General features: G+C 44.9%; 1 protein-coding gene across 2 annotated transcripts in view; it reads left to right on the forward strand.

The window, feature by feature from the left end:
* LOC137560848 (ficolin-1-A-like) overlaps window positions 1-12,075 on the forward strand; it is a 75,562-nt gene that overhangs the window by 47,705 nt on the left and 15,782 nt on the right. For both annotated transcript variants that reach the window (XM_068271992.1, XM_068271993.1), the window contains one exon: window positions 8,131-8,258. In XM_068271992.1, the coding sequence (XP_068128093.1) occupies window positions 8,131-8,258 (128 nt within the window). The remainder of the gene's footprint in view (window positions 1-8,130; window positions 8,259-12,075) is intronic.

Consider the following 12,075-nt stretch of genomic DNA (forward strand, 5'->3'; position numbering starts at 1 on the left):
ATTAGTAGGATGATTGTGTGCTCCTTTCCTATGACAGCCTCGTATTTGTATTACTGGACCTACCTAACCAGCCCAAATCACATGATCATGTATTTTGTACTGTTGCTTTGTATAACTTTGTTATATGTTGTATAACCTTGTTATGTCTGTCATCCTTGTATAATTGTATATATTTATTGTTCAGCGCTGTGTAATATGTTGGTTGCATTTTATAAATACAATCCTACTAATATTATAAATGGGAAAGTTCGGATGTTTGTATGTTTGTTACTTGATCACGCAAAAATGGCTGAACGGATTTGAATGAAATTTGGCACACACATAGTACATAACCTGGAATAACATATAGGATACTTTGTATTCCCATAACCAAAAAGTGGGCGGAGACAAATACAAATCTCACTAGGAAAATGTTGGTTATTGGGTGACTGGGGTTCAAATTCAGAAAAGGGGGTGGGGCCACAAACAGCCAGATTTGTTTCATTCCAATGCAAATTATTGATGTCAAAGACCGCAAAGCTCACAAACTTGGTCATAGAGTAATTGTGTGTTAGGGTTAGAAAAACTGGGCGCAGTCAACACCATCCAAATACATACTTGGGCAATGCCGGGTCAGTGGGCAGAGACAAGTACAAATTTCACTGGGAAAATGTAAACTGCAGCTATTCTTACAATGTTAATTGTAGGGTTCTCAAACTTTGCACAGCTGGTCACTAAGTAACTGGGATTAATATTCAGAAAAGTGGGTGGAGCTTACAAAAGCCAATCAAAATTCACCTATTGATTTTTAAGGGGAATATGTAATTGCTGCCATTCTTGCACTGTTAATGTGCCATGTACCAAGCCTCAAACCTGGTACAGTTGGTCATTGGGTGATTGGGTTCAAATTTAGAAAAGGGGAGGGAGCCACAGACAGTCGATCAGATTTGTTTCATTTCAATGCAAATTATTGATGCCAAAGACCGCAAAGTTCACAAACTTGGTCATTCAGTTAGTGTTAGGGTTAGAAAAAGTGTCTACACCAGCCAAATACATACCTGGGCAACGTCGGGCCATCAGCTAGTAAATAATAATAATGGCAAAGCCCTCATTAGGGCAAATATTGGGAATAGAATTGAAAAGGAAAAGAAAAATGTTTTTTTAAAATCAAAAAATGAAAGTTTAACCCCCCCCCCTTTCCCCCCCTAATATTTCCCTTAACATACATAGCTATTTTGATGATGAATGATAGCATGTATGAGAGCTTTGCTATTAACCGCTAAAGTCAATACAAAATTATGGATGGAGTAAGTTTACGTGTAAATTAATTACACATTAATTGGAAATTTTGTATTATGATTTTGTATCGCAATGGTGAATTACGATGCAAAATTACAATCATGCAAGGTTTGTGCTCATCACTAATTAACAGAGGTTCATCCTCTTTTGAATATATCATGGATTCAAAGCATTAATTTTAAGACCTTTACTTTCTAATGCTGGGAATACATGATGAGATTTTTCAGCAGATTTACTGTCCGGTCGATTTTCTGATCGTTTCTCTGATCGATTTCCATTCATTGCTATGAGAAATTGATCAGAAAAAAGATTGTAAATCAGATCGGACAAGCCAGAAATTATCTATCGAACCATTATGTATTCCCAGAATAAGACTTGCTGCCATCCACTGAATCTGGTCTGCAGATTGGCAGCCGAGTCCTTTGTACCGTCTTTCCTCGAAAATAGTACCTCCTCTGAAAATAAGACCTAGCTTATATTTCAAGCAATCTTGAAATATAAGCCATCCTCTGGATATGAGGCCTAGTTGGCCGCCCAAAGTCCCCCATTTGCTCCCTCCCTCCCTCTGCAGAGTGGCGTGCATTACCGATAAAGCAAAAAAAAAGACTCACCGACTTCCGACGTGCCAGCGGTAACACCTCTCTTCAGCAGTGCCCGGCTTCCTCTCCTTGACAACGGCGGATCTTGTCATGTGATGCACGCACATCCCGACACGTCACATGACGCGCCTGGACGTGCGTGCATCACATGACAAGATCCGCCGTTGTCAAGGAGAAGAAGCCGGGCGCTGCTGAGGAGAGGTGTTACCGCTGGCACGTCGGAAGCCGGTGAGGTTTTTTTTTTTTTTGCTTTATAGGTTACACTCCGCTCGCCACTCTGCAGAGGGAGGGAATGGCTATACTGGCCTGGGGTGCCACCGGGGATGAATGGAACATGCTGGGGGCTGCCACTGACTACATGGGGGACACATCTGACTACCGGGATGGTGGCCACATCTGACTACATGGGTGGCACACCTGACTACATGGGTGGCACACCTGACTACATGGGTGGCACATCTGACTACATGGGTGGCACATTTTACTACATGAGGGGGCACATCTGACTACTGGGACCACATGCAATAGTGTCACCCTCCCTGAAAATAAGCCCTAGCACATCTTTTAGGGGGAAAATTAATATAAGACAGTGTCTTATTTTCGGGGAAACACGGTAATAACGAGGTAATCTGAATGCAGCGTGTCCCACAGTAGTGTTGGGCGAACATCTAGATGTTCGGGTTCGGGCCGAACAGGCCGAACATGGCCGCGATGTTCGGGTGTTCGACCCGAACTCCGAACATAATGGAAGTCAATGGGGACCCGAACTTTCGTGCTTTGTAAAGCCTCCTTACATGCTACATACCCCAAATTTACAGGGTATGTGCACCTTGGGAGTGGGTACAAGAGAAAAAAAAATTTAGCAAAAAGAGCTTATAGTTTTTGAGAAAATCGATTTTAAATTTCAAAGGGAAAACTGTCTTTTAAATGCGCGAAATGTCATTTTTCTTTGCACAGGTAACATGCTTTTTGTCGGCATGCAGTCATAAATGTAATACATATAAGAGGTTCCAGGAAAAGGGACCGGTAACGCTAACCCAGCAGCAGCACACGTGATGGAACAGGAGGAGGGTGGCGCAGGAGGAGAAGGCCACGCTTTGAGACACAACAACCCAGGCCTTGCATGAGGACAAGAAGCGTGTGGATAGCAATTTGCATTTTGTCGCCATGCAGTCATACATGTAATGCAGATGAGAGGTTCTATAAACAGGGACCGGAAACGCTAACCCATCACAGATGTTCATTGTTCATGTTACTTGGTTGGGGTCCGGGAGTGTTGCGTAGTCATTTCCAATCCAGGATTGATTCATTTTAATTTGAGTCAGACGGTCTGCATTTTCTGTGGAGAGGCGGATACGCCGCCGATCTGTGACGATGCCTCCGGCAGCACTGAAACAGCGTTCCGACATAACGCTGGCTGCCGGGCAAGCCAGCACCTCTATTGCGTACATTGCCAGTTTGTGCCAGGTGTCTAGCTTTGATACCCAATAGTTGAAGGGTGCAGATGGATTGTTCAACACAGCTACGCCATCTGACATGTAGTCCTTGACCATCTTCTCCAGGCTATCGGTGTTGGAGGTGGATCTGCACGCTTGCTGTTCTGTGTGCTGCTGCATGGGTGTCAGAAAATTTTCCCACTCCAAGGACACTGCCGATACCATTCCCTTTTGGGCACTAGCTGCGGCTTGTGTTGTTTGCTGCCCTCCTGGTCGTCCTGGGTTTGCGGAAGTCAGTCTCTCGGCGTACAACTGGCTAGAGGAGGGGGAGGATGTCAATCTCCTCTCTAAAGTCTCCACAAGGGCCTGCTGGTATTCTTCCATTTTGACCTGTCTGGCTCTTTCTTCAAGCAGTTTTGGAACATTGTGTTTGTACCGTGGATCCAGAAGGGTATAAACCCAGTAATTGGTGTTGTCCAGAATGCGCACAATGCGTGATCGCGTTCAATGCAGTCCTAGGCCGAAGAGGTCATAGCCTAGGGTCACAAAACCTGTTTATTTGGGCAATTTCAATGGTGGCGAGTCTGACGTACATAAATCGCAGCAATGGCCGTTAGCAACGTCTGAATCTCACGAAATGTCTCATGCAGGTAGAAGACATATTGGTAGACTTGGGCTCCAAAGATGGGGTCCCTACATCTCTGCAAACCAGAGTTACAGGGCTCCAAATTTGGTAAAATCCCCCATAGGCTTTCATTGGGCCTCCTATTTACAGTTCCAAAATCTCACATCTTTTCAAAGGGCAATTACTCAGCAGTGGCAAATTTTCTAGCATTGTAGGGACCCTTAGGGGGAACATGACTAGTGAGTTTCGGGCCCCTAGGCCGAAGAGGTCATAGCCTAGGGTCACAAAAACCTGTTTATTTGGGCTATTTCAATGGTAGTGATGGTGGCGTACATAAATCTCAGCAATGGCCGTTAGCAAAGTCTGAATCTCACGAAATGTCTCATGCAGGTAGAAGACATATTGTTAGACTTGGATTCCAAAGATGGGGTCCCTACATCTCTGCAAACCAGAGTTACAGGGGTCCAAAATTGGTAAAATCCCCCATAGGATCTTATTGCCTCCCTATTTCACTTTCCAAAATCTCACATCTTTTCAAAGGGCAATGGCTCAGCAGTACCAAATTTTCTAGCATTGTAGGGACCCTTAGGGGGAACATGACTGGTGAGTTTCGGGCCCCTAGGCCAAAGAGGTCATAGCCTAGGGTCACAAAAACCTGTTTATTTGGGCTATTTCAATGGTAGTGATGGTGGCGTACATAAATCTCAGCCATGGCCGTTAGCAACGTCTGAATCTCACGAAATGTCTCATGCAGGTAGAAGACATATTGTTAGACTTGGATTCCAAAGATGGGGTCCCTACATCTCTGCAAACCAGAGTTACAGGGGTCCAAAATTGGTAAAATCCCCCATAGGATTTCATTGCCTCCCTACTTCACTTTCCAAAATCTCACATCTTTTCAAAGGGCAATGGCTCAGCAGTACCAAATTTTCTAGCATTGTAGGGACCCTTAGGGGGAACATGACTGGTGAGTTTCGGGCCCCTAGGCCGAAGAGGTCATAGCCTAGGGTCACAAAAACTTGTTTATTTGGGCTATTTCAATGGTAGTGATGGTGACGTACATAAATCGCAGCAATGGCCGTTAGCAAAGTCTGAATCTCACGAAATGTCTCATGCAGGTAGAAGACATATTGTTAGACTTGGATTCCAAAGATGGGGTCCCTACATCTCTGCAAACCAGAGTTACAGGGGTCCAAAATTGGTAAAATCCCCCATAGGATTTCATTGCCTCCCTATTTCACTTTCCAAAATCTCACATCTTTTCAAAGGGCAATGGCTCAGCAGTACCAAATTTTCTAGCATTGTAGGGACCCTTAGGGGGATCATGACTGGTGAGTTTTGCCACTGCTGAGCCATTGCCCTTTGAAATGCTGTGAGATTTTGGAACGGTAAATAGGAGGCCCAATGAAAGCCTATGGGGGATTTTACCAATTTTGGACCCCTGTAACTCTGGTTTGCAGAGATGTAGGGACCCCATCTTTGGAATCCAAGTCTAACAATATGTCTTCTACCTGCATGAGACATTTCGTGAGATTCAGACGTTGCTAACGGCCATGGCTGAGATTTATGTACGCCACCATCACTACCATTGAAATAGCCCAAATAAACAGGTTTTTGTGACCCTAGGCTATGACCTCTTCGGCCTAGGGGCCCGAAACTCACCAGTCGTGTTCCCCCTAAGGGTCCCTACAATGCTAGAAAATTTGGTACTGCTGAGCCATTGCCCTTTGAAAAGATGTGAGATTTTGGAAAGTGAAATAGGGAGGCAATGAAATCCTATGGGGGATTTTACCAATTTTGGACCCCTGTAACTCTGGTTTGCAGAGATGTAGGGACCCCATCTTTGGAATCCAAGTCTAACAATATGTCTTCTACCTGCATGAGACATTTCGTGAGATTCAGACTTTGCTAACGGCCATTGCTGCGATTTATGTACGTCACCATCACTACCATTGAAATAGCCCAAATAAACAGGTTTTTGTGACCCTAGGCTATGACCTCTTTGGCCTAGGGGCCCAAAACTCACCAGTCATGTTCCCCCTAAGGGTCCCTACAATGCTAGAAAATTTGGTACTGCTGAGCCATTGCCCTTTGAAAAGATGTGAGATTTTGGAAAGTGAAATAGGGAGGCAATGAAATCCTATGGGGGATTTTACCAATTTTGGACCCCTGTAACTCTGGTTTGCAGAGATGTAGGGACCCCATCTTTGGAATCCAAGTCTAACAATATGTCTTCTACCTGCATGAGACATTTCGTGAGATTCAGACTTTGCTAACGGCCATTGCTGCGATTTATGTACGTCACCATCACTACCATTGAAATAGCCCAAATAAACAGGTTTTGTGACCCTAGGCTATGACCTCTTTGGCCTAGGACTGCATTGAACGCGACCCACGCATTGTGCGCATTCTGGACAACACCAATTACTGGGTTTATACCCTTCTGGATCCACGGTACAAACACAATGTTCCAAAACTGCTTGAAGAAAGAGCCAGACAGGTCAAAATGGAAGAATACCAGCAGGCCCACAGAACAGCAAGCGTGCAGATCCACCTCCAACACCGATCGCCTGGAGAAGATGGTCAAGGACTACATGTCAGATGGCGTAGCTGTGTTGAACAATCCATCTGCACCCTTCAACTATTGGGTATCGAAGCTAGACACCTGGCACAAACTGGCAATGTACGCAATAGAGGTGCTGGCTTGCCCGGCAGCCAGCGTTATGTCGGAACGCTGTTTCAGTGCTGCCGGAGGCATCGTCACAGATCGGCGGCGTATCCGCCTCTCCACAGAAAATGCAGACCGTCTGACTCAAATTAAAATGAATCAATCCTGGATTGGAAACGACTACGCAACACTCCCGGACCCCAACCAAGTAACATGAACAATGAACATCTGTGATGGGTTAGCGTTTCCGGTCCCTGTTTATTGAACCTCTCATCTGTATTACATTTATGACTGCATGGTGACAAAATGCAAATTGCTATCCGCACGCTTCTTGTCCTCATGCAAGGCCTGGGTTGTTGTGTCTCAAAGCGTGGCCTTCTCCTGCGCCACCCTCCTCCTGTTCCATCACGTGTGCTGCTGCTGGGTTAGCGTTACCGGTCCCTTTTCCTGGAACCTCTTATATGTATTACATTTATGACTGCATGCCGACAAAAAGCATGTTACCTGTGCAAAGAAAACAGACATTTCCCGCATTTAAAAGACAGTTTTCCCTTTGAAACTTTAAAATCGATTTTCTCAAAAACTATAAGCTCTTTTTGCTAATTTTTTTTCCTCTTGTACCCACTCCCAAGGTGCACATACCCTGTAAATTTGGGGTATGTAGCATATAAGGAGGCTTTACAAAGCACGAAAGTTCGGGTCCCCATTGACTTCCATTATGTTCGGAGTTCGGCCCGAACCCGAACATCTAGATGTTCGCCCAACACTACACGTGACCCGTTCGGCCAATCACAGCGCTAGCCGAACGTTCGGGCAACGTTCGGCCATGCACTCTTAGTTCGGCCGAACACCATCAGGTGTTCGGCCGAACCCGAACATCACCCGAACAGGGTGATGTTCTGCAGAACCCGAACAGTGGCGAACACTGTTCGCCCAACACTATCCCACAGTACCTCCTGTCTGACAAGTTCACTGACAGAGTTCCTTTTGAATAATGAAGAACAGTGGACTAGGACGTACAGTAACTCTTGGTGCATGCCCAGTGCCCACTCAGATCTCTAAAACAGATATCCTTTCCCATGTTTCACTTTTGCTGTTGAGCCCTCGTAAACAGATTTCATGGCCTGCAAACACTTTTCAATGACTCCTTTTCATAGTAGACTTTAGTATATAACTTCTCATGGTGAGTGGTCAAAAGACTTCTCCAATATCACAAAAGTAGAATATCAGCTTTCGTTTCCCACCAGAATCGTTTTCTGTACTGCACAATGGCCTCAATTTGCTAAGCTTATCTCCTGTCTTTAATAACTCTTCTGAGCTGTTTCTACAGTTATGACCATGGTGATAACTGTAGAAACAGCTCAGAAGAGTTATTAAAGACAGGAGATAAGCTTAGTGAACTGAGGTCATTGACACCCCTGCCTCTGCTCCCTCCCCCTTCCCCCATGTGACCACAATGATTATGATGATGAAATTCTGACTGAACATGATGAAGATGATACATGCTGCCCATCTATCCTGCAGGAGCACGGAGCTGCAAGGAACTGCGGGATGGCGGTGTGGTTCTGTCCAACTGGTACACCATATATCCAGATGGGACAAGGCCTCTGAAGGTTCTGTGTGACATGCACACTGATGGAGGAGGATGGATAGTAAGTGACAAGACAATACCTTTACCTTTTACCTTTTTTTTTGTATAGCGCTTTTCTCCTGTCGGACTCAAAGCGCTTGCGAGGCAGCCACTAGAGCGCACTCAGTAGACAGTAGCAGTGTTAGGGAGTCTTGCCCAAAGAGCTCCTTACTGAATTACTGGCTTACTGAACAGGCAGAGCCGAGATTCGAACCCAGGTCTCCTGTGTCAGAGGCAGAGCCCTTAACCAGTATACCATCCAGCCACTACAAAGACAAGACAAATAACATTTATATCGCAAAAAATCAATTAGTGTTGCACCAACACCACTAAGCTGCTAGTCTGTTAAGGGATCCCTAATTCCTTTGTAATATTGTCCAAGTAAATAAATAAATGACAAACTGCGCTAAGAAAATTGGCTTTAATCAAATAATTAAAAGGTATTAATATTAAAAATTGATCAGTGATCAAAAGTTGATGGCCTCAAAAATTGTGTATATGCATATACAATGTGCTAAAACGTCCATAAAAACAAATAAAAATCAATTCATGAAGACCCATTTCGGATCTAAGGTGCAAGAGCTGACTAAGTTTTGCTGTGCAATAAAATATTCACAGTGTGCTTCTTGAGTCCAAGATGTAGTTTCGTTGCATATGCTTATAGTGGAACTCAATTGAACGTTATTAGTTGGTTCTATAAGTATGACCCCGATTGGGAGTATTGGCTTGCTGGAGGAAACAAATATTAATGCATCCCCATAGGAATCTCTCAAATGATACAAGAGCACACAGTGCCTGTTGTCATACGTCTCACCCTTCCGGATCCGTGATGCGTGTTGGAGTGCTGTTGCGGGGAGCCGCTCAATCTCACCTGCCCCGGCCGGTGGCTGGGTGAGAGAGTCTAGACAGGTGCTGACGTCGGGCTGTGTTAGCCCGGCTCCCTTGCTGGCGAAGGTGGTGCGGGCTGGGACACTTGGCTGGAGATGGAATTTCCGTATAGTCCGGCGGTGCTAGCAGCCGCCAGCCGCGTAGCTTGGCCACGCCTCCTTCCCCTCTAGTTTGTGACGTCACACTTGCAGCCACTGCTGACGTTTCGGGAGGAACGCCTCCCTTTCTCAAAGCTAGGCTGCAGAGGGGAATCAGAGGCTCTCTTATGAAGCTTTGCCCGCCTCCTCCATTGCTATTCTTAATCAAACGCATATAGGTTCAAATCTTTGTTTAATCCATGTGGTATCATGGAATTAAGATTGAATATCCACATAGTCTCTCTCCGGGACATTTCTAATAGGTAGTCCCCACCTCTCCAAGGTCTGTTAACTTGCTCTATTGCGCAGTATTTCGTTCCCTTAAAGGAACATCCGTGTGCTAACTTGTGTTCTGAAAGAGGATGTTTTCTATTTCCTTTTGTAATATTAGTGCAGTGCTCACTAAGTCTTTCCTTTAGAGCACGTTTTGTTCTTCCTACATAATGTTTTTGGCAGGGGCAAGTTAGCACATATATGACTCCCTTTGTGTCACAATTGGTGACATCTTTGATCTTAAAAATTTCTTTGTTTACCATTGCTGTAATTTCGTGAACCCTTTCCACAGGTGAACTAGACTCCCGACACGCCCTGCAGAATCCGCATTTCTTAAAGTAAGCATTCTTCTTCTTAATTCTGGTTGATCTTATAGTGGGCGCTAGTATGTTGCCTAAATTTTTTGTTCTCTTAAAGATCATTCTGGGATTCTCTGGCAGAATCGAGGTGAGCATAGGATCCTCCCGTAGCAGGTGCCAATACTTCCCTACTATAGTCCTGACTTTTGGGGCCTGTGATGAGTATTGCATTATTAAATTGGGTTGTTGACTAATTGGATCAGATCGTTTATCTTTAGCTTGTAGTAGTCTACTTCTCTCTGTATTTTTGGCCCTTTCTCTAGCCTCCCCAATCAATTCCTCAGAATAACCTTTGGATTCAAATCTATCTTGTAGAATCTCTGCTTCCGCATCAAAATCTGACATCCTAGAGCAATTTCTCCTAAGCCTTAGAAATTGGCCACCTGGAATGTTCATGAGCCATCTAAAATGGTGACAACTGTCCACATTAATAAAACTGTTGGTATCCACTGGTTTCAAATAGGTTTTAGTTAATAATTGCCCTTCTTCCTTATAGATTGTCAGATCTAAAAAATGGACTGATTGCTGACTAAATTTCAAATTATAACTGTTATCATTCATCCACCTAATGAAAGTGTCCAGGCTGGATTTACTACCTCGCCATATTAAAAATGCGTCGTCTATAAATCTCCTCCAGAGCACCAGGGAGGACCCGGGGCCCTCTGGGCCATGTAGGTGGAAGTGTTCCCAGTGGGACATATATAGGTTTGCAAAAGAGGGAGCAAACCGTGTCCCCATCGCCGTCCCGGTGCTCTGGAGGAAATACTGGCCCTTATAGTTAAAATAATTGTGCTGTAGGATGAAGCGTATGCTCTCCAGAACAAAGTGAATCTGGCCTTCGATTAAACACTGCGCTTCCTGCATAAAAAATCGAACTGCTTCAATCCCCTTCTCGTGAGGGATCACAGTATACAAGGAACTCACATCAACCGTGCAGAGCCAATCTCCATCCTCCCAGGTGTAATTGTCGAGTATCCTCAAAAAATGGCCTGTGACCAAAGTTATATTAAAGACACAGGCCATTTTTTGAGGATACTCGACAATCTTAATTCCATGATACCACATGAATTAAACAAAGATTTGAACCTATATGCGTTTGATTAAGAATAGCAATGGAGGAGGCGGGCAAAGCTTCATAAGAGAGCCTCTGATTCCCCTCTGCCGCCTAGCTTTGAGAAAGGGAGGCGTTCCTCCCGAAACGTCAGCAGTGGCTGCAAGTGTGACATCACAAACTAGAGGGGAAGGAGGCGTGGCCAAGCTACGCGGCTGCTAGCACCGCTGGACTATACGGAAATTCCATCTCCAGCCAAGTGTCCCAGCCCGCACCACCTTCGCCAGCAAGGGAGCCGGGCTAACACAGCCCGACGTCAGCACCCGTCTAGACTCTCTCACCCAGCCACCGGCCGGGGCAGGTGAGATTGAGCGGCTCCCCGCAACAGCACTCCAACACGCATCACGGATCCGGAAGGGTGAGACGTATGACAACAGGCACTGTGTGCTCTTGTATCATTTGAGAGATTCCTATAGGGATGCATTAATATTTGTTTCCTCCAGCAAGCCAATACTCCCAATCGGGGTCATACTTATAGAACCAACTAATAACGTTCAATTGAGTTCCACTATAAGCATATGCAACGAAACTACATCCTGGACTCAAGAAGCACACTGTGAATATTTTATTGCACAGCAAAACTTAGTCAGCTCTTGCACCTTAGATCCGAAACGGGTCTTCATGAATTGATTTTTATTTGTTTTTATGGACGTTTTAGCACATTGTATATGCATATACACAATTTTTGAGGCCATCAACTTTTGATCACTGATCAATTTTTAATATTAATACCTTTTAATTATTCGATTAAAGCCAATTTTCTTAGCGCAGTTTGTCATTTATTTATTTAATTGAACATTTATATCGCGCTTTTCTCCTGGCGGACTCAAAGCGCCAGAGCAGCAGCCACTAGGGCACGCTCTATAGGCAGTAGCAGTGTCAGGGAGACTTGCCTAAGGTCTCCTACTGAATAGGTGCTGGCTTGCTGAACAGGCAGAGCCGAGATTCGAACCCAGGTCTCCTGCATCAGAGGCAGAGCCCTTAACCATTACACCATCCAGGCACTTTACACCATCCAGCCAAGTGGGGGAGACAGATAAATACGTGGAGACAAAGGAATATGAGACTTGT

This window comes from Hyperolius riggenbachi, chromosome 3 (genome assembly GCF_040937935.1).
Source record: "Hyperolius riggenbachi isolate aHypRig1 chromosome 3, aHypRig1.pri, whole genome shotgun sequence".
Lineage (NCBI taxonomy): Eukaryota > Metazoa > Chordata > Amphibia > Anura > Hyperoliidae > Hyperolius > Hyperolius riggenbachi.